The sequence below is a fragment of the Mytilus edulis genome, chromosome 14, assembly GCF_963676685.1.
Source record: "Mytilus edulis chromosome 14, xbMytEdul2.2, whole genome shotgun sequence".
Lineage (NCBI taxonomy): Eukaryota > Metazoa > Mollusca > Bivalvia > Mytilida > Mytilidae > Mytilus > Mytilus edulis.
In genome coordinates this window covers 16,134,350-16,158,635 of record NC_092357.1, presented here as the reverse complement: position 1 = coordinate 16,158,635, position 24,286 = coordinate 16,134,350, and the positions used below count along the sequence as shown (strand labels likewise).

At 32.6% G+C, this 24,286-nt stretch overlaps 1 protein-coding gene across 7 annotated transcripts; it reads left to right on the top strand.

Moving 5' to 3' along the window:
* The first annotated feature begins 6,031 nt into the window (after window positions 1-6,031).
* LOC139503899 (uncharacterized) lies at window positions 6,032-16,981 on the top strand. 7 transcript variants are annotated; one of them, XM_071293904.1, is made up of 9 exons: window positions 6,032-6,190; window positions 8,506-8,590; window positions 9,892-10,230; window positions 12,166-12,300; window positions 13,357-13,372; window positions 14,632-14,843; window positions 15,638-15,721; window positions 16,073-16,336; window positions 16,817-16,981. In XM_071293904.1, exons 2-9 carry the CDS (start codon window positions 8,524-8,526, stop codon window positions 16,864-16,866), a joined length of 1,167 nt encoding a protein of 388 aa, XP_071150005.1. In that variant the 5' UTR covers window positions 6,032-6,190; window positions 8,506-8,523; the 3' UTR covers window positions 16,867-16,981. The 7 variants fall into 7 exon arrangements, with proteins under 7 accessions (XP_071150005.1, XP_071150001.1, XP_071150007.1 ...); XM_071293901.1 differs by having other exon boundaries at window positions 6,182-7,708; window positions 7,857-8,590; XM_071293903.1 differs by having other exon boundaries at window positions 6,190-6,321.
* Window positions 16,982-24,286: the final 7,305 nt, after the last annotated feature.

The following is a 24,286-nucleotide window of genomic DNA, read 5'->3' as shown; positions in this document are numbered from 1 at the left end:
ACAAATTATTGGTTTAATGTTGCTGCAGGACCTGAGCATTCGATCCTGTGTTATAAGGTCTAGTAACGAGGTTGGCTACATTGGTTTCAAAATTTTGTCAGATATTTGGACTCCTTTAGTTTTATCCATTGTATTGCCAACAACAATTTTGCCCGCTTACCCCTACTTTTCTTGTCATAATTTTAAAAAGAATAAAATGCGTTTTTTTTCTTTTAAAAGATAAAAAATTTCCGCCTAACTTACGCCGTAAATTGAATGTTTCACACTAAAGGATTTAAAAATCAAAACCTTTCTGGACATTATCTGAAATGTCAAAGATGATCCTATAGTATTGTGATAAATAAACATTATTTTCTTTTGTTTATCCTTTTCATATTTAGAGAGCTACCATTTACTCTAGGGGGGGGGGGGGCTATGACTTAACTAAAAAGAATGGTTGGATAGGAATTTTCAGTAACTTGGCAAAAAAAGGCAGGATAACTATTTATGTAAAAAAAGTCTGGATACAAAAGATAGAAAAGTAAAGGGGCAGGACAGAGATAACAATATAAATAAAATGCCTAGTCCCAATAAAAATCAAATGGGAGCTCCATTAAGGACCTTGTGATAAAATGTATCATTGATAAGCTTTTGTAGGTAATGTTTTGATGCCTAATAGTAATTTTTGTCGAGCCTTCGACTTTAGTCGAACAAGCGAGCCAGAGCAATCCTACATTACGTCGGCGTCCACAATTAGATCTCTGTGGTTAAAGTTTTTGAAATTTTAATAACTTCCTTAAACTATACTGGATTTCTACCAAACTTGGACAAAAGCTTGTTTACGATTATAAGATAGTATCAAGAAGTAAATTATGTTAAAATAAAACTCCATTTTTTTCTGTATTTTTACTTATAAATGGACTTAGATTTTCGTATACTATTTTGGATTTGTACCAAATTTAAACAGACGCTTGTTTATGATCAAAAACTAGTATCTAGAAGTAAATTAAACATATAGTTTGTAGTTAAAGTTTTTAAAACATTTATTATATTCATAAACTATCCTGGATTGTTTACCAAACTTTGCCAGAAGCTTCTTTCAATCAAAACATAGTATCAAGAGGAATATTTCTTTTGACTTTTTTCCTCATTTTTGTTGAGCCTGCGATTAACAGCAAAAGTAGGCGAGACACTGGGTTCCGCGAAACCCTTTCGAATGTTTCAAATAGAGACATAGCCTTGGGATCAAAAGTTTTACCTTTCAGCAACTCAAAAATAGATGCTAAATATTTTTTTCGCTATTAGAATTTCCTGAAATGTTTTTTTTTTGATATCTTGTAACAATTTGTAGTGAACAATATTTAATTTAGTAATTTTCTTATGTTCTTGCTAAAGAATAAACAATTTCTATTGTTATGAAAAACAATGAACTGAGTTGTCGGGTAATAGAAGCAGGGTTTCCAGAAACCCCGCTCGTCACACACTGTTGTCACAATCCATTGTTATTCGTAACAATAGATCTATTCAATTTACACTTGTTTCAGAAAAAAGAAACTACAAAAAAGTATAACAATTAAACGGGATGTAAGAAATAGAAACTATGAAGTGTGACAAGAGAACTGGGGTGTAATACTAGTGTTGTCAATATTTTATCACGCAGCATTACATACTGTGCTGTCTCAAGATATGAACTAGGTAATGGCAGTTCTCTCTTTTTTTTATTCATCAATATACATTTTAGAAAAAATATTTTGGATTTAATGTTTATAGAAAATTTTAGAAGACTACATAGATAAATTTATTCTACAGCTATTTTCCTAATGGATGTAATTCAAAATTCAAAAGTTTGATTGCTTTGTTTTTGTTATTGTTTTCTTAATGATTGTATTAAGATTGACATCTGCAATCAATAGATAGGAAGGGCTTCAGCTTGTATAATGTTATTGGATGCTTTACCTTTACACAAACGAAGCAAGCAGGCTAACCAAAACTTTAAACTACATGCAGTAGGAAAATAACTGTAACTGTCTTGACTAGTGGCTTCTTACTATACGAGGTTTTATATAGATGATTTGCTTATTGTATGTAGTCCTCTATATGTCAGTATATAAATGACACATAGCTGAGAGGGTGATATACCAGATTGTTACCCCGAGCAAACATTGTCAACCGCGGCGAGGGGTACCAATCTGCTCACCCTTTCAGCTATGTGTTATTTAATTTATTATACTGAATGTCCTATTATTATTGTCTTTTACAGATTAATTCTATTTTACAAGTATTTTCTATGACGGCATGTACATAACAACGCTACAGGTATTAGAAAAAAACAACAAATTTTTATTTTGACTGTCAAATAATAAAATCTGAGCCCAAACTAAGAAATTTAGCATTGTATTTAATTACTTGATGTAAATTCAATTCATTGTCCTTTAAACTATCGATTTTTGATTGGTCAAGACGAGAGAGTAACATTCAAAAAAAATTGTCACCCTCTCAGCCATGTGATAGAGTAAATTAACACCCTCGTATCAGCCAATCAACATAGGACATTTTAACGTGGAGCACAATAATTTGTAGTCAATGTGTTTATGTAACATAATATTGTTTATGATAAATTTTATTGAACAAACGTAATGTGCGACACATTCTAAAGCATTTTTCGAAACATAGTCTGACGAATATGTCTGCAGTGCAGTCAATTAATCCTTTTTTTTTATATATATATTTATAAATCTGATTAGTTATGATACAAAAAGCGGATACCCGGTTTTGGTGTTTATTTCTTAATTTTCAGCACCAGTGCCATGTGCATGTGTAACAAAAAAATTGTTCCGGCATGACATTTGATCCACCGGAACAAATTTCATAGCAAATATGTTCCACCGGAATTTATATCACAGAAAATATGTTCCAGCACTGTGAAATTTGTTCCGAAACTATTTTTTTTTTAACAAATGTGACATATATGTCGCATTAGAAACAAACCCCAAAAACGACATATATGTCGCTTTGGCACCCAACACTCAACGACATATATGTCTGTGGCATTAATTCATTTCACACTTAAAACATTACATATAACAAGATACATGCCATGATACCCCGCTCGTTATTCGTAACAATTGATCTACATGCATTCAATTTACACTTGTTTCAGAGATAGAAACTATGAAGTATAACAATATAAAGGTGGTGTAAGACATAGAAACTATGAAATTTAACCAGAGAACGGAGGTGTCATACTAGTGTTGTCATAAATATTTTATAACTCAGCATCACATACTGTGCTGTCTAAAGATATCAACCAGGTAATAACAGATCTTTTTTTTCTTCATATAAATATACGTACATTTGAGAAAAATATCTTATATCGTTGTTTATAGATAATTTGAGTAGACTACGTACTTCAATTTATTTTACAGCTATTTTCCTTATGCATGTTATTCAAAAGTTTGGTTGGTTTGCTTGCTTTGTTGTGTAACTGTGTTCTCACTGATTGTATTTATATTGACAATTGCAATCAGTAGATAGGATGGGCTTCAGCTCATATAATGTTATGGGATGCTTAACCCTTACACAAACAAAGCAAGGAAGCTAACCAAACCTTAAAACTACATGCATTATGAAAATAGCTGTAACTGTCTTGACTCGTGACTACTTACTATATGAGGTTTTATATAGATGATTTGCCTATTGTTTGTTGTCCTCTAAATATCATTTTGTATTTAATTTGTTACGTAATCTGGTTTATGAACACAAATGTTTCAATGATAAATTATATTGAACAAATATAATGCGCGACAAGATTTAAAGCATTTTTCGATACACAGTCCGACTAGTATGTCGGCAATGCAGTCAATAGTTTTTTTTTGTTTTTTATGTATATTTGATTAGTAACGATGCAAAAAGCAGATACCCGGTCTTATTGTTTATCTCTTGTAATATTCATCTGGGGCCGTATGACGATAAAAGAATGACAATTAAAATTTGGAACCAGCGTGTTCTTTGTATTCCACATAAATAATGATACAAAAAATAAATGGGGTTTACATAAATCATATCAGACTGATTTCAAAGGGAAGTAACTCAACGAACATAAATCAAAGTACGTAAAGTACTACATATGAATAATGTTACATCTCCCTTCTCAACACAAACAAAAGAAAATAACATGCACATTTTTACAAATACAGTAGACAAATCCAAATTAATGTTTCAATACAAAGTCAGTGTTCAATAATCGTCCTTGCATAATAAAGTTCATTGTATATAAGCATAAAAAGACTCAAAATGCACGTATACACAATATATGAATTAGGCTTTACTATACGTCCCGATCTTTTAATGTATAAACCATCAGAAGGTTTTTGTTGGGTTTCTGTAGTTTCTGTATCGCTCGTAATTTGGGGCGAGTTATTCATGTTCGAAGTAGGTTCGGCTAATTCAGGCGGAGTTAGGTTGCACTGTGGTTCGTTACAAACAGGGGGTACAATTGAGTAATTTTCGACAGTAGTAAGGGGTACTTCCTCTCTGGTTCCTATTATATGACGTCTATTGCGTCTATAAATACCACCATCTTGACTTTCTACAATGTAAGACCTACTAGCAGGGTGTTGACTAGAGATGATAGCAGGTTTCCATGCCAGAGACCCGGGATTATTGTTTTTCTCTAACGTTATAGCACCAGTGTCATGTAAATGCATGCAAATATGCATTCCAATGACCGATGGTGAACAATGGTATAGACCAATTATCATTTTGTATGTTATAGGTTGCATTGTTTTGATTTATATTGCAATATTGATAAAAGACACCTGCTTTAGCATTAAGAGAGTTAAAAATTCCTTTGAGACTTAAACATAATAAATGATTTACAATTTCTAAACGTCACAATCTTGCTACACTTTTAAAAAAGTGTACTTTTTTATCATCGTTGGTCATCTCCACGATTTTTATTTTCTCACTGGAGCCGAAGTGAATAATAACATTTATTTTGTCGTTGTTGTTCATTGAAAATCAGTCATCAACTGTTTTTATTAGATTTGATTAAACGTTGGAAAACCGTGAAAAAACCATAATGATGAACATGTTTTTCAGATGGGTGTGCTTTAAGGACATGATATATATGTTTTAGTACAGTTCATGAAAAATCTTTTGGTGATCCTATACAAGTTATATACATTAATGATATATCCTTTTTATCACAAATCATTCATGAAGTAATAATGGGATGCAATGAATTGCAAAATAGAATATAAGTTAATTTGTCATCCTAGCCTATAACATATGGACACGTTTGATAATTAATACAGTTTACAAACGTGTTGCCTTAAATGATTTGCGCTATATGAAAAAATAAAGATAAAAAGAAATGATAATTTAGTCCTATATCAACTGCTTTATGGTAATAATTTTAAATAATTTAATTTTGGATGTAACGCGTTTTCTGATTGGCTGACGTTATTTTGTTATCAGCCCATAGACATAATTTAGTCATGTGACCGTGATGTCATCAAGGTTTTTTCATGGTTTTCTACGGTTTGGAATTAAGAATCAAATTATAAGAAATGACTGTAATATTTGTTCTGTCTATTCGAAATAACATAAAAAATGTGGTGCACACTGTTAAGTAACCCGCTACGCGCGTTATTCAGTGTGCACCAAATTTTTTATGTTATTTCTTCATAGACAGAAAAAATATTGGTCATTTCTTAAGTAAATTACTAAACCAATGCATGCATATACATTAAACTAAGTCATCTGTGCACGCGAATTTGAATCATTATATTATAGAACATCCAAATACAGAATCGAGTAATTTTTGCACGTGAACTTGTAGAAGTCACAAGGTCAAAATTTAACGCAAGTCCATTTCCTCTTATCAAACTATACATCATCAGTTGATGAACCCGTTCAAGAACAATGTAACACTATAAAACATTCATATTAGATAAACATTTCCGTATTTATTTACATATATAAAAAGAAAATATCCGTTTATACGTAGATAACCCAGACAAAGGAAATTGAATACATGTAAGGTTGGTTTGTTTATACTTTCCTTCAAACCGAGGCTCTACAATAGCTTTTATAAAACAATGTTTAAGATCTAGTGAGGAAGAATTGCCCCCTCCCCCTTTTTCATAAGAGGAAGGTAAAAAGAAGAACTAGTTTTGACGTTTCCCGGATATAATAGGTCAGCAACAATGTAAGTACATCGTGGGTGATTGACATGACTTTCACAAGAGCATTTAGAGCCTCTTTACTGACATGATAATTATTTACATATAATGACTTAATTGATCTATGATCAATAACTAATCTGATGTTTTAAACAAGGTAGGACTGTCTTGTCTTGATGTTAATATGAAAATTTCAATTTTTTTTTAACTGTATATAAAATGTAAAATTATTCTAAATATTCATGATGCATTTATTTGTACGTTTTCTTTATTATTTAATTAAGAAAAAACGTATAAACAATGCACATAAATTATACTCAAAATAAAAAAAATAAAAAAAATATGTGTGTGATCAAACAGAAGTCGAGTCCACAATAATAATGATTAAAATACTGTTTTGCTATGATAAATTATAAGTATCTATTAAATGATCAAAATAACACCACGGAATTATTCGAATTGCAATCACCTCCTGCACTAGTTTTAGTCTATCTTCGACCATTGCGACTTACACAATGTGCAGAAGTAAGTCTTTAGTTTTCTATATGGTGTGTTTTGTGTATGTCTATGGTCGTTTTCTGTTTTTGCTATGCGTTGTCATTTTACTTTCGACTTGGAAGTTTGAATGTAGCTTTTGCATCTTTGGCCTCTGTTTTAATGTGATCACTATATTTTTTATAAAGTCTGAGTTTACCACATGTGAATGATATTTTATTTTAAACTTCGGCCAGTGTCATTGCATTCTCCTCTAGTGTCGGTTCCCAGAGTTCTAACTTTTGTACATGTTTACGAGGGGTTACATTGATAGATCCAGGGAGTGTTTCGGGGGTATGACCCCCTTTTTCGTTTTATCGTGTCATGGTGTTTCGAAGGTTGGAACTCCACTTTTCAAAATGGCTGGGTTATGATCTATTTCAGAAGGTTAAAGTAGGCGATTTCTCGCGAATTTATCTACTTGACGATGTTTTGCTCTTTTTTCTATTCGGTAAACCCCCACTTTATTCTTTAGTTGTCACTTTATTACCATGTCATTAATGAAATTGAACTTTCAGTTGCATTGTTGTGAACACAAATTACATATTATACTCATAGATGACCTTGGTAGCCTTATTGTGAAAATGTACAGGGTTAAGAGGATCCCTGCATGTACATGTATTTATTGAACAACAAAAACAAATATTAAAGGAACAACATTAGTTGTACCAATTTTCTGCACCTGATGTGCATTTCGACAATTTATGTCTCTTCAGTGATGCTCGGGGCCAAAAAATTACGGTTGAAAATGAAAATCATGACAACTCCAATACTTAAACAATCTACAGTATTTGTTTACTATAACATTTTGACACATGCGTGAAGATCCATGTCTCCCGAAACAGCCTGCAGAGGGTTAAGTGGATTATTTTCAATAAAGGATTTATTACATTAGGGGCTAAAATTGTTACAAAATCAGAATTACAGTTGTGCATGATGTCTTTTGGTTACTGTTTTTCAGCCGTAATTTTCAACAAGTCGAATCTCCTGATTATAATGTTGTAATACAAGTTCTAGTAGAGGAAAACCTTTGGTGTCCTATATTTTTTTTAACGAACCGTTTGTTGTAGGTATTTTGAGATTTAAAAAAAAGGATTAACAAAATACAAAAGATCTAAAAAGAAGTCTTAACAAATTCAAAAAGGGGGTGGAAAGGAGGGGGGGGGGGGTGTCCATAAAACTGGACAACAATCAAACGCTGGACTATATCACCCAACGGAACGATTTGATAAAAATGGGAGAATGAATGTTAGTATTATAGCTAGATAAACCTCTAACTTATTAACCAATTAACCAAAAACAGAATTGATATAATTGAAGAAAGGACAGGGTATGTTAATTCATAACACATATAGTCAGTCATCATGACACACTTGACAAGAAAACAAGAGCAGAGGAACAATATTTGTATTGCTGTTTTTTTTTTTTTTTTTTTTTATCTCAAAGTCACACTGAGGTCATCACAACTCTAGTATTTCTCACATTGCAATGTGCATAGAATAAAAATCAGTTAAATGTGTAGATACAATATAACGTGTCCTGGAGGAGGTGTTCAGTTATAATTTTTTTTCAATACAAATTCGTATATTCTTTCCAATTGAAAAATAAAATGATGTGGTATAATACGACTTCTTCAGACACTGAATGGCGTAGATTTCAGCAACTATAGCTCAACCTGTCTTAAGGGTGTGTTTCACTTGTTTTTTCTAATTGACTAATAACCCTTTTATTCATAAGTTTAATATCTTCTTAAAAGCATCTCATACTTTAAAACGACTTCAACACAAAAGTTAATCGTTTTTTATAGGTAAAAAAGAAGAATAAAATGATGCATCTAATCAGATTCATACTAATTGTAACAATGTTAGTTATGGTGGTCAGTTCTGAGATTGGTGAGTAAACTATTAATTATTTAATGTACCAAATGCATTCAGTGTGTACTAAATCAAGGCAACCGTAGTATACTGCTTTTCAATAGTCATAATTCGATTAAGCAAAAAACAAACCCGGATAACAAACTAAGCCCTAAAGAATCACATCTATATTTTTTTACTATAAAAGGAAAACAACAGAACAACAGAAACACTGAACTACAACAAAGGCATACACCAACATACATAGAAACGGATTGTAGATAACAAATGCCATATTCCTTACTAGGTACATTACATTTTAAGAAAAATGGTGGGTTGAACCTGGTTTTATTCCAAACGAAAATATGTGTATGAATTTTTCCTAACAGCAATTTATCGCTTGTGTAGCATATGTGTTACAACCTCTAAGAACTATTTTCTGCAAAGACAAAGCGCATTGAAACAGACGTTTTTTTTGTTTTTTACAGTGTATACTTTAAAAAGATACATTTTTTTTCGGCTTATATGTACAAATGATGATTATATATTAAAGGAATTAAGATACCTTCACAGTAGCAACAACTATGTTTTCTTGTTTAGAAAATGATTGCACAGACGACCCAACACATTAAAATTACAATAATGCCTGGATAATTTAATGGCAACTAGTCAATAAAAAAGTCGTTTTTCTATATTTGTCGTTATTTGGACAATTTGGTGTAAATAAAATTGAAAATGGAAATGGGGAATGTGTCAAAGATACAACAACCCGACAGCACATATTTGTTTCTGTTATTTTTTTCAAACTTGTGTAGACTGTGATGGTGATGAGCTTGACATATTGAAGTGACACCTGATTGTATTTTGCCCTTTAGATATATATGTCTTTTTTCCTTGAGTTGCTGTGTTATTGACGTATACATACCAAGTGCATTAAAATTTACACCAGGTTTGGTTCATTAGCTGTTCATTTGTTTTAAATGTTGGATTTTCGAATAATTTGTCCTCAAACACCACATACGAGACATTCACTGTCGAAACGCTCTCCAGTGCAACCGGTAATAATGTTGTAAATTTGAAGTTTGTTGTTGTTGAAAAAAATCATACAGATTAGGTTTCATGAAAGTTGTTTTATGCCCTTTATCACATGAGGAAATGCTTATACCACGATAGGAATATGAAAGTTGTTATCCATTCGTTTGTTGTGTTTGAGCTTTTGATTTTGCCATTTGATTAGGTGCTTTCCGTTTTGAATTTACCTCTGAATATAGTATTTATGTGATTTTACTTTATACATGTAACGTTTCATTAATGTTTGTTTTATGCCCTTTATTTTGAAGAACCTGGCACTTGTGTCATTGAGAAAAGATCATGTTCTGCAGAAAAATGTGAACTACAGTTAACAGCATATTGTAATGAAAGAGTTGAAGCTGTACAGTGGTATCATGGTAGAAAACAAATCGAAACTGTTAAGGACACACAATACACGGGATCGTTGAATGAAACCATGGTCCGCTGTAGTTCTCAAATTCCATGTGTACGCACCATTATGAAGCTGATCATGACTCCGTTTTTACCACGTGATTATGGAATGTACAGATGTGTCTTGACGACACATAAGAAAGAAATTCGCTGTGAATCCAATTTTACACTAAAACTTTCAAATCCGATTTTAACAGGTAAGAATGTTACCCTTAATTAAGTTCTAAAGAATATATAAGATGGTAGCAATAAAAATCTAACTTAGAACAAGTACTGCAATTACTACGTAATTATGTAAAGACAAGTAAACTAGAGCAAAGCAACCTTCTATGAACTAATTCATAGAAAACTGCATCTTAAGAAACACAAAGTTAACAAAATGTTAGTTGAACTCAGATGTTCCTTAATAGCAAACAGCTTTTGCTCTAAATAGATACATAACAATATATGGGTGAACCAAACCGATTAAATGGGAAAAAAGGTTCTGCTCTAACTAGATAATATAACAATCTGTAGGTGAACAAAGGCCCATTAGACGGGGAAAAGGTTCTGCTCCAACTAAATAATATAACAATCTTTGGGTGAACAAAGACTCATTAAATGAGAAACAGCTTCTGCTTTAACTACATAATATTACAATCTACGGGTGAACAAAGGCCCATTAAATGAGAAAAAGGTTCTGCTTCAACTCGATATTATAACATTCTATGGGTGAACAAAGGCACAACAAATAGGAAACAGATTCTGCTCCACTAGTCCGTGGGTAAACTCAGTGCTTCGAAATTGGAAACAGCTTCGGCTCTAACTAGATAAATGGCTGACCTGCGCTAAGAGAGCGCAATATTTCTTACATGTAAAAGACATCTTTGTAGATTTCGGTAAAGAGCAGGCTAATGGTGTACAAGGCAGCACTCGCACCCGCCAAGTGGAAAGGGATTGATATAAGTTGCAATAGTTATCAAAAGTACCAGGATTATAATTTAGTACGCCAGACGCGCGTTTCGTCTACATAAGACTCATCAGTGACGCTCATGTCAAAATATTTATAAAGCCAAACAAGAACAAAGTTGAAGAGCATTGAGGATCCCAAATTCCAAAAAGTTGTGCCAAATATGGCTAAGGTAATCTATGCCTGGGATAAGAAAATCCTTAGTGTTTCGAAAAAATCAATAATGTCAATAATGTGGTCATTTTTATAAATTTCCTGTTTACAAAACTTCTGATTTGTTCATGTCAACACCGAAGTGTTGACTACTGGGCTGGTGATACCCTCGGGGACGAAACGTCCACCAGCAGTGGCATCGACCAATAACTTGTGTCTCAATTCACTATGAATAAATATGTTTAAACTTATCTATGGGTGAACACTAGCCCATTTAATAAGAAGCAGATTTTGCTCCACTTGTCCGTGGGCTAACTCAAGTGCTTCGAATTGGAAATAGCTTTGGCTTCGCTTGTTACGTCTAAAATGTGTGTATGGTTCAGGACTATTCGTCAAAAAGAAAGTTTAATTGAATTGTAACAAAGACAAATAGAACACATCTGTGATAGTGATATTGACATTTCGCAAAGGTTAACCTATTGATGCTTGCGCCCGTTGAGTTTCCCAAATGATTACCAACGTTAATGAGTTACATTTTCAATTTGCGAGAACAAAGATTAACTTTGTCATTATTTAGATTTACATCTACATACTTATATACACTTGAAATCAATTTAGGTTATAACCAGTAAAACGAAAATCCGACAAACTGCATTTCCTGACTAATCACATTTATTTGTACCCTTCATGGACCTTCATGTCTGGGCTATATTTTCCCTTTTATTGCGTTATTCAAGTCTTCTTACAGATTTTTCGTAATTCAGTTAAGCAAATTCCTTATTTTGTAAATGGAATAGAATTGACCGCCATGTTTTAGAGTTAAGTTTAAGTTGATTGATTGAATGATTTAATTACTTTTTTGTTTACTTATTTATTCACCCATTTATTTACCCATTTATTTACACCTTTATTCGCCCATTTATTTACACATTTATTAACTCGTTTATGTTGGCACTGAATTATATATTAATTTGCTTTCCTGTTTCATATTTTTTTTTTATTAAATTGACTTGATCTAACTGTATTTTAGGAAAAGGAGATTCTGGAAGTGTACAAATAAAAACCAACTATATATACATTGCCATAGGCGTTGTTGCAGGCTGCGGTTTGATGATAGTTATACTCCTTATTGCCGTGATTAAACTGGCACGAGGGAGACGACAAGGTAATCATACATTTATTAGGTTTATTTTTAAAAAGAGAGACAGAAGACAACGGTCAAGAATCATTAGTCTAAGAGAAGCGGACAACGCCAGGGCAGAAATGAGCAAATCGACGAAATAACAAACAGGTTCACAACAAATTAACGAAGTAAACTAACTACTGAGCAAAACGAACCCGAACAATATGTTGAGATTATCTCAGGTACCACGTAAGGGAAGAAAGATGAAGCTCCGTTATCAAAATATATGGATACATACATTCGCCGTGTTATAATATAATGAAGGTCTAATACGCTAGGCCCTATTGTATTATCCTGTTGATCTGTCGGTTTGAATAAGATTCTCAGTTTTCCTTCAAAGGTTTTTGATTCATTTTATACACGCCGGCTTTCATCACGAAGTGACGTTTTACACCAACAATTAATCGAATCAGTTTAAAAGGGCGAGCGCATTATAAGTTTGGAACGTGGATATTTGATGAATTTTTATTCAATAAGCATCGTGTGCACTGAAATAATTGTATAAACATAAGATTGTGACAAAAATGGTAAATAATTCACACTTTTCAGATATTTTAACTAAGTAAAGCTAAGGTTAAAAAGCAAAATCTCAAAAATACTGAGCTCCGATGAAAATTCAAAGAGAAAAGTCCCTAACAGTTGGCAAAATCAAAAGCTCAAACACATCAAACGAATGGATAACAACTGTCATATTCCTGACTTGATTTCATAGCTAGATCAAACTCTCACTATCTAAGTGGCATATATGGTAGAATATCAATTCTCGTAAAGCCGTTATTGTTTAAATAATTATCTTGAAGTTTATTGTATTCTATTGTATATCTTTTCATTCCTGTAGCAAGGAGTCAAAGTTTTGAAACTTCGAAAGTTAGATTTATACGTTGTTGAAATCCCATTTCGAAACTTAACAAAGCCATTCAGAAAGTATATTTAAAGTTTTTATATCTATACTAAATAGAACAGTTGTAGAACATACAACATACACGATGTACTAGATATATTGAAAGTAACTTATTGTTTGTTTTTTTTTAATTTTAGGAAGAGTTATGGAAAGGTGAGCTATTAAATCAATACTATTTATTTTCAAAGCAAAGTTTAGTTGTTTTCAACGGATGTGGCGGGGTTGATATGCGTGGAAGAGCCTATTTGTCTATTATTAAACATGAATGTTGAATTCATTCAGCTATTCATAGCATTTATGTGAGGACGTTTTGCCACTAATTTTGGAAGACAAAAATACAAGACAAATAAATCATTGAACAAGAAGCACCTCACAAAAGCAGTTTGTAGTTTAAACATCATGTAATCATCGATATACTATTTCAGTTCCAAAAACATTGGTCTTGTCATTATATTGCTTCATATAGGTTTTATACCACCAACTCATAGTACATTTCCTTCAGTTGCATACGAAAAAGGGTAACAAACATATTCCCGTGAATTTGACAGTTGTAGAAAATCAAAACTTCATTTCATTGCACCTATAACCCATCGAGGCAAACAAAAACTTAAAAACTGATCTCATGTTAGTTCCAGCGGAATTACTGATTAAGAGCAAAATCCGGTTTAATTTTGTTGAGAATAATGCGCATTTGTAGGTTGCACTTTGTAAATACAGCTGTTTCCCAAACCATGCCTCTTTTGGGGAGATTTAGAATTAGAATATTCATAGAAAATTAATTTTGTTTACATACTGGTTCCCAGTTATGCTCTCTGTGTTCCAAAGTGGTACAGTTTAAGCCGTAAAAGGAGTTCCTATGGGAAATTGCATTGTCAATATTTACGGAAATGCAAACTGTAGGGTGGTGTGCTATGTCTTCATGTGGACAGATGATGTGTGTGGACTAGCACGTTTAAAATCTGGTTCTTTTAATTTGATTTAGTGCATAGCAGGGTTTCTATCATATCAAATTAATAAGTTATCGTCTTGAAATACATGTTTCTGTGATTCATTAATATTCTTTGGGTGCCAAATTTTGTGGATTCGGGGGTACAAGGGAACCCCAAGTTTAAATGTTCAACGAATAACAATTTTGTCTATAGAAAGGTATGCAAATTTTGCCACCACGAATTTAAATATCCACGAATATGTTTTCATAAATTCACGAAAATTGGTATTCACAAAAATAATTAAACCCACAGTATATTTGCCACTGGATGTTAAAACCAACTATATATACTTTGCCATAGGTGTTGTCACAGGCTGTTGTCTTTTAAAACCCAATTCATCAACATCATCATAATCCACTTCTAATAGTCAAATTTTAAATTTTGAAGTAATGTTTGACAGTTTTTTTTTTTTTTTGTATCCAGCGAAATGAACGCCCAGAACAATAGAAAAGATAGTGCTGGCCAATCACATCATACCTACGCGTCAATTGGTTCTGATATAGCTCATTATGAGAGTCTGTCTGAAAGAAGAGGTACAAAGGAGGGCTATGATTTTCCAAAGCCAGCAGTTTCGATAAAGAAAGGTACAAAAGAGGGCTACGATTTTCCAAAGCCAGCAATTTCTATAAAGAAAGGTACACCTATTCCTAGACCAGTAGTTGGTCGACTGCTGTATCCAAATTTTGATATTTTCCCCCTATTACGTCTGTTTGTTTTGCTCACTTATTTGTATCAATATAATTGAAAAATATGCGACTATCATTCAAAGTGAGATGTGAAGGAAGATAAAGAGATGCCTGTTCCAAGTTGGGAATAATGGAGTTGGTTTCCATTCGTTTGATGTGATTGAGCTTTTGATTATTTTGCAATTCAATTCGAGATTTCCGTATTGATTTTTCGTTGTAGTTCTGTATTGTTTTTAAAAAAAAAATATTTTTCAGTATTAATCAACTGTGTTGTTACTTTGATGATAATATTTCATTATGACATTAAAACACCCTATATAATACAAATTCCCATTGTGGCCAACATGATCCAGAAACAAGCAACAAGTTTGATTTCTTTACTATTTGTATAAAAGCTTCGTATACTGATTAACCCTCTGTGATAAGAATGATAATACAAGGCTGTTTCATGCTGTCTACGTTATGGTTTTATTGCCGTTGATTACTGATTTTATGTTATTCACAAAACACTCTGTTAATAAACTCATCATAGATACTAGGATACAAATTTTATATTAACACCATACGCGCGTTTGTCTCTAAAAGACTCATCAGTGACGCTTGAATAAAAAAAAAATGTTTATAGGCCAAATAAAGTACGAAGTTGAAGACGTAAAGGATAAAAAAATCCTAAAAGTTTTGCCAAAGTTTCTGTTATAACTTACTTGTTTCTTTTCAAAAATACATGTCTCCAATGCTTACAGATTCCGAAGGTTATTTGAAACCAGAAACTTCTGGTAGACTGTCAGAAAACGCAGAACCGGAAGTACCAGATGACGACTACAGTGGTAATAGTTAAAATTACATTTTGTTTCTATTATTAAGGCCACAAGTGACATATACATGTAAGGCTGGGAGCATCAATTCAAAAGAGAATACAACTCTTTACAACACAGGGACTTCTTAAAACGTATTTCCAAACATGTTTAGTGATTCATTCATAATATGATTTCGAGATTTTTTGGCACTGTAAGTTTAACAAATAGTAATTTTTAATGTAACTGTCAAGGTCAAAGAGACTTAATTTTATATTAAATCATTAAATGCCAATGATAAAAACGTATCATCTGTATAAAGATAGTGATGCTACCAATTACATCCAGATATTGTATTGACTTTTTAAGTTTTATATATTTCAGATTTCACTATGGATTCTGCTTTTTCATCGTCGACATTTTCATTTTCCCAAGATGACATCGAGGCTTATGGCAAACGAAAGTATTCGGCTTCAAATACTCAGGACATGGATCCAACCTATACAGTAGAAAATATCCGAAGAAAGTCAAGTAAAGCGTTGTCGAACCCAGAATACACAGCCGGTGTTTTCCAGAAATCTAAGTCGCAGAAAGCTGGGAGTCCAGTTAAAGGGTCAGAACGAGGTCAAGGGTCAGCGAGAAGAAAAGGTATTATATGGTTAATTTTTTATTTGAATAACGAAATACTAGTTATATTTTTCAATTTCAACAAAAATATACAGTTTTGATCGCGAAAATTTAAAAAAAGGTCTTGTCATTATATTATACTCTGAATTAAAAATGTACAATGAAAAACGTATACTTAAAGAAGATGGACACACTTATAAAAATGTATTTTAAAATACATTACTTTAATGCATGTATTTAAATTCACATTCTTATGTTGAGGAAAGTTATTTTCCCTCTGCACGTAAAAGAACTAGTACAATACCTTTTTTTGAAAATGCCCTACTGTAATACAAACGTTTTGGGTTTGTCTTTTTTAAAGCTGTACGTCAAATATAGAACTCACACAAGTGATTCGTTTCAATTTTTTTATTGTCATTTGGTGTACGAACAAAGACATTACCCATAGTCCTTTAGATTCTGAAAAGGCGTATTATGTTTATAACTTGTTTTTTTCTTCAGAAGAATCATGTGATTACCAAAATATCAAAAAGACAAGAAGACTTACATGAGGGAGAATTGTTATTAAGGCACTTAATTAGACGTAAGGAACAGAGGAACTAATAATGTAGATTAAAATGTGGAAAACTGGAATTATAATTTATTAAACGAAAAATTGATAAAAAATATTTTTTTTTTTTTTTTTTAGTATCATCAATGTGTTGAAATCGATCATTGAGTGTTGATTACTTAACGTTTAATGACAATATTTTATGACATATGTATGCCTAGAACAGACTTTTAGTTCTGCAAATGGATAAAAAGTAAACAGTTTTAACTGTTTACAAAATTTTGAATTTTTTGAAATACTAAGGCTTTTCTACCTCAGGCATAGATTACCTTAGCTGTATTTGGCAAAACTTTAAGGAATTTTGGTCCTCAGTGCTCTTCAACTTCATACTTTATTTGACCTTTTTTAACTTTTTTGAATTTGAGCGTAACTAATGAGTCTTTTGTAGACGAAACGGGCAGCTGGCGTATATACAAAATTAAGTCCTGGTATCTATAATGAGTTTATTTGACTGCCACACGGTTGAAAACGATAAATATTGATATATACTGAAATGTTGCTTAGGGATAATCAATTTACCCGAGAGAGAGTTCATGGAAAGGTTCCTATCCCTACAAGAGAGTGGCACTAAAGTTACACTAGACATCAACCTAAACGTCTCCATTCGGACAAGACGTCTCGCTTCTGTTATCCAATTACATATCTAACCTATAAAATACCTCTACAGATCACACATTGTCTTTAACGAAGGATTCGTCTGAAATCTATCATCACAAAACAAAATATACTAATGCTCACAACAGATCTGCCCGGTCAGAACACTCTGAAGGTTCCCCATACAAGCCCAAGGTTTTATTAGCTACAAAATAATGCTTAATCCATCGTTTTCTACATAGAGAAATGCATGTACCAAGTCAGATATACGACAATTGTATTGTATTCGTTTGATGTATTTTAGCTTATGATTTCGTCATTTGATAAGGGACTGTCCGTTTAAAAAAGTAAAATCATTAATAAACGTGTCATATTCCTGACTTGGTACAGGAATTTTTGTGTAAAGCTAATGGTGTATTGAACTTTGTTATGTAGCTAGTTAAACATCTCACTTATATGACATCAAATACCATTATAATTACCTTGGAGTTGGGAATTTCTGTTATTCTACTTTTTCACATGATACAAATAAATAATTATCTGATGGCGTAAACAATTTTATTACTAACTTTGTCTCCTCAAACTATCAGACAGAACGACAGTTGCTTTATGGTCGCTTAGTCTTCGTGTCACACCTGAAACACGCAGATGCACGTTGTTGCCTTCTGTTCTGTATATTGCAAAAGGAAATATCTGTATATTTCTATCCTGGAACTAGCATTGTACATATATTTGTTTAAGCGACGAATTGATTCTATCTAGTATTGCAATCAGTTGTTTTAATTGTCATTTTTTATGATACAAAAACCAATCTAAAATATCGATTTGTTTTGGCCCACGATGACTTTAAAAATAAACTGAAATTGAAAAAGCTTCAAATTATCTCCCTTTGGGGAAAAATGTCATTTTTGTGGCATTGAAATTGACATATCTTTTTTAACGCATCGGTGACCTATATTTTTTTCAAATAAGCTGTACTTTAACAAAACAATTGTAAAAGTTTAGTGATTTCTATAATTTTGTTCTTTATTAATTCAATATTACCTCCTAATGCAACACAAACTAGAGGCTCTTAAGAGCCTGTGTCGCTCACCTTGGTCTATGTGCATATTAAACAAAGGACACATCTGTATTAATGACAAAATTGTGTTTTTGTGATGGTGATATGTTTGTAGATCTTACTTTACTGAACATTCTTGCTTCTTACAATTATCTCTATTTATAATGAACTTAGCCCAGGAGTTACAGAGGGAAATATTTTGTTAAAATTTACCAGAAATTTACCAAATTACCAAATTTATGAAAATTGTAAAAACATTACTATAAAGGGCAATACATCCTTAAGAGGTCAACTGACCAATTTAGTCATGTTGACTTATTTGTGGATCTTACTTTGCTGACCATTATTGCTGTTATCAGTTTATCTCTATTTATAACAATATTCAAGATAATATCCAAAAACAGCTTAATTTCATAAAAAATACCAAGGGGCAGCAACCCAACAACCGGTTGTCGGATTCATCTGAAAATTTCAAGGCAGATAGATCTTGACTTGCATAACAATTTAACCCCATGTCTGAATTGCTCTTGATGCTTTGGTTTCAAGAGTTATAAGCCAAAATCTATATTATATGTTCTAGATTTAGCCATTGCGGCCATCTTGGTTGGTTGGCTGAGTCAGCGCACACATTTTTTAAAAACTAGATACCTCTATGATGATTGTGGCCAAGTATGGTTAAATTTGGCCCAGTAGTTTTAGAGGAGAAGATTTTTGTAAAAGATTACACAAATTTATGAAATATTGGTAAAATATGACTATAAAGGGAAATAACTCCTAAAGGGGTCAACTGACCATTTTGTCCATTCGACTTATTTGTAGATCTTACTTTGCTGAACATTATTGCTCTTTACAGTTTAACTCTATCTGTAATAATATTCAATATAATAGCAAAAAAACCCAGCAAAATTTCCTTAAAATTGCCAATTCAGGGACAGCAACCCAACAACCGATTGTTCGATTCTTCTCAACATCTCAGGGCAGATAGATCTTGACCTGATAAACAATTTTATCAGATTTGCTTTAAATGGTTTGGTTTCAGAGTTATAGACCAAAACCTACATTTTACCGCTATGTTCTATTTTGAGCCATGGCGGCCATCTTGGTTGGTTGGCCGGGTCACGCCACAAATTTTTTAAACTAGATGACCCAATGATGATTGTGGCCAAGTTTGGTTAAATTTGGCCCAGCAGTTTCAGAGGAAAAAAGATTTTTGTAAAAGTTAACGACGACGGACGAAGATGGGAGCTAGACGCCAAGTGATGAGAAAAGCTAACTTGGCCATTCGGGCCAGGTGAGTTAAAAAGTACCTTTAGGATCAAATATCCTTGTATTGATTTAGTGCTAAATATATGGAAAAGTTAGAGAAAATCCTCAGTCTTTTCCCTTGTACTCCTATACTTGATAGATAGAGGATCATTGTATGCAGCGCTAGCAATGATTTCCTTAAAACAAATTCATAAATTTAGTAATGGATTTAAACAAATATAAATACGGACTTATTCAAGTACACATTCTAAGGTGCGCTCGATTTATGTGATTCAGCACGATGTGTTTTGGAATTTGGTTGCTGAGGACTTTTTTAAATGCTTAAATGTATCACATCATGGAAAAAGAAGTGAGTAATCTGTGTTTAAATTTTTTTTCTCACTAAAATTAAATGTATTAAAAGAGGGACGAAAGATACCAAAGGGACAGTCAAACTCATAAATCTAAAACAAACTGACAACGCCATGGCTAAAAATGAAAAAGACAAACAGAAACACAATAGTTCATGACACAACATAGAAAACTAAAGAATAAACAACACGAACCCCACCAAAAACTAGGGGTGATCTCAGATGCTCCGGAAGGGTGTGGATTTTCTACAAAAATCTTGGTTTTATTTTCACCAAATTCTCTTGCTCTTGTAAAAGCAATGAAACATTTAATAATAGAGCTCTGCACGAAGTTTCCTGTTGGTATATGTACAAAATGGTCCAGGTCTATTATTCATAATCTTTACTGTTTGGATGCTGTTGCAGTTTTCGTAATTCATAAGCCATTAAAGGGGTCATAAACCATAACAAAAATGCATGCGGGTCGATTGTGAGCTGAAATAAAAGGTGACCCCATTGTTTTACATGAAAAAAAAGCTTACACATCACAATAGTTGGAGACACACATGGAGCTAAACTATCATATACCATCAAAAGTATCAATACAGGCCCTAGAACCTATTTTGTGTTGTTAAAAAAAATATCTCTACGTTTTTTTCTTTTCTATCATTAGAAATCAAATAAGTTGTACTTTCAACTGGTCGAGGACAAACACATCAATATATAGCAATTTTTAAATGAATGATGATAACAGATGGGTCTTTAATGGTCATTGTCAAATTGTATTCAGGACGACAATATATGAATATGATATGCATATAAATTAAGGAGCAATAATATACTGATGTTCGCAAGTCTTGAATCGATGGATAGGAAACAAATCCGAGTTATAAACTAACACCGAGGTAACCACATCAACTATAAGAGGCAACAGCGAAACAACAGAAACACTGAAGTGCATTTTAGTTCAAGAGATTTTAAGAAAAATGGTGAGTTGAACATGTTGAAACTGGGTTTGAGGGTAGCCAAACCTCGCGCTTTTATGGAAATGTTATACATAACAATTAAATGACAATATTACATGGCAGGACTACATTACAAATAAGTGCAAGACAACTCCAGACAGAGATATACACAAGTAAACAATACAAAAGTACATTTCGACGTGCTAATATTTATCAAAGGTACCAGGTTTATAATTTAAGACGTCAGACGCGCCTTTCGTCTACATAGGACTCATCAGTGACACGCATATCAAAAGAGTTAGAATGCCAAAACAAGTACAAAAATGAAGAACATCGATGAGCTAAATAGTAGTGCCTAATACGGCAAAGGTTATCTTGGCCTGGGATAAGAATCATTAGTATTTAGTATAATTCCTACTTTTGCAAATAGCCAATTTATAAAAATGACCATATAATTGATATTCAGGTCAATACCGAAGTGCTGACTAACCACAGAATGTAAACGATCAAGAAAAACAACCCAAGACAGCTCATACTACAGCATAACCTAACCACGCATTGTCTATCACACGACTGGATCGACGCCACAAAAGTGATGTCACATGTAAATTTCTAAATAATTGATATAGTTCAAACGCAGATTTGTAATTATGGTGTTTGATGTATTTTATAAACCTTGATTTGTACGTGGCCGACCAGCTAACGTGGAGAAGACGAAACTAAGTTGAACAATGTGTGTCTAATCCATTTGTTTTGAACAATAACATATGTTTAAACTAGCTGAGATGTTTTTCAACGTCAATTCACAAGCTAACAGTTTCCGGAAAAAAGTTACCCTACCCAGACCTACTTTTAAATCAAAGTCTACTAGTATTTGTTCTTTTTGAAATAACGAAAACATTAAATTAATATTTTTTTTACCTGTTTGGGTTTGAACGAAAGATATCCAGCTCTATAGGCGAACATACTCCCACAACACTACCCTATCATACCGAAAAACTCCATCCAAAATAAAGAAATACCAAAAAAACTATGCAGTTTTTGTGATTTTATAAGAATTGCAAATTATTTGAAAAATCCAAAAACTCATACAGGAGATTTTTTTCTTTTTTCCTCGACATTGGCTGCAAGGACTATCTTATTTTATAGGGATGCTAAAGCAACAAATCAAACATAAGATATATTTTAACAATTTACCCAGTTTACCACAAAATAAGAATTAACCTCTTATCCTGTCGCCTTTGCGTCCCGTCAGACAGTTCCGTTGAAGAGACCTTGATGAAGTCAAAAATATAAACCAATAACTCGTCAGAAGATTTTGAAAGTACTTTAGAGTAATGAAGTTCATCAACGAAGTAATTTTATAAAGAAGACACCAAAGTCGAAACTATCTTTAGCTCAGAATAAAGAATATGTAAACCGTCTGAAAGCAAGATTGTCTCCTCGTGTTCCCGAAGTTTTGTTCTGTGCACATTTGTTGCTGGTGGATCACGTTGCTCCAACTTATACAATGTAGGGTCTACAGAGAAATGGCGATTTAAGTATTCGAGGTAAAAAGTATGTATAATTTGAACAAAATATGACATAGGAAGAATTTTGCTGACCTTTCAACGTAATTCAAACTAAGTTATGTAAGTTATGTATATTAAATTGTTTAATACAAAAAAATAATTATTCTATCCCTAGTTTTATAATTTTATACTTCATATCGTGTGCATTCAGAGTTAAAGATATCCGAAAAAAAATTAGTTCTTATAGCAACTGTCATAAGTCATCGTACGGCCCTTATTTGTAATTAAAACTCATACCGCAATAAGCGAACCATATAAGGCCCAACCATAACAAAATGTTTAGCAATCCAAACGAGAAAACGGGCCTAAACTATGCACAAAAAGAACAAACGAGTAACAAATATGATACACAGCAACTAACGATAACCACTAATTACAATCACCTGAATGGGGAAAGGCACATAAATAATGAGAGTCGAACATATCTTTATATGTTGTAAATTACACAACAGACTTTCTTTATTCAAAGCATAAATTCGAAAGTACATAAATATTTTCTAATTCACCATGATAAATAAAGTTTATCGTCCTTTCCTACACCTATATCACCCTGCTCTGTCGCTCAGTAATTCTCGTATCAAGACTTCAAAACGAGACCAGGCATTATCAGCGTCACACTGTGAGAGGAGAAGATATCACCGACGTCAGAATGCAAGAAGAGACGTTATCAAGCTTGCTTTCGTCAAGCGTAAATCTGTCTTAGGTAGAGGAAAAAAAATCATTAATAGAACGATAAACAAGATAATCGGGTTTTCTACGTATAGATATTGTAAATTATCATCCGCGCGACACAATGTGAAACCTTTTAGCCCGTTCGCTACGTTCACTCGCCAAAAAGGTTTACATTTTGGCTCACGGCTGATTTTTTACGATACCAATGTGTAGAAAACCCGATAATCTATACTTATACTAATATAATAATGTCTTTTGAATTCAAACAAAATAAAGTTGGTTAGATATAGGGGAAATTGTCCGCATCTTTTTGCACAGAAATCTATCTGACTAAAATGGGATTTAATTTTGTTCATTAGTGAGTTTTTAGTAAAGATTTACATCTAAGACTAGTGTGTAAAATACATTGCATTTTTTCAATTTATTGACGCACTTAGCGAAAATGTATGAATTTAATTTGACAAAGAGAGAAACGTTTAACTGACATTTATTTCAAAGGAGATCCTTTTTTATACGCAGTATTGTAAAACAAGAACACTGTAATTTTACTCCAGTGTCTCGTCAAATTTACATCTTCGAATTTTTACGAATAAAAGGGACTATTCATTTCTTACTTTTGAAACAAACAAAATTATATCCTAAATGCAACATTTCTACACTATTTTACGGCCTTCTAAAATTAAATGATAATAGTTGTGTAAATTAATTGAATACAATTAACTAATTAGCGATACAAATGATATATTCAAGATACATATAACTCATCATAGATTCAAGGATTATTTTATTTTTTAACGCCAGAAATGTGTTTCGTCTACCAAAGTATCATCAGTTACGCTCGAATCCATAAAAGTTAAAAAGGCCAAATAAAGTACGAAGTTGAAGAGCTTGAGGACCAATATTC

Excerpts from the sequence above, each read along its gene's own strand:
- LOC139503899 (XM_071293900.1), top strand. The coding sequence starts at position 8,524 with ATGATGCATCTAATCAGATTCATACTAATTGTAACAATGTTAGTTATG. Across the intron at positions 14,844-15,637 it reads AGCAATTTCTATAAAGAAAG|ATTCCGAAGGTTATTTGAAA; the intron begins GTACACCTATTC and ends CAATGCTTACAG. Across the intron at positions 15,722-16,072 it reads ACCAGATGACGACTACAGTG|ATTTCACTATGGATTCTGCT; the intron begins GTAATAGTTAAA and ends TATATATTTCAG.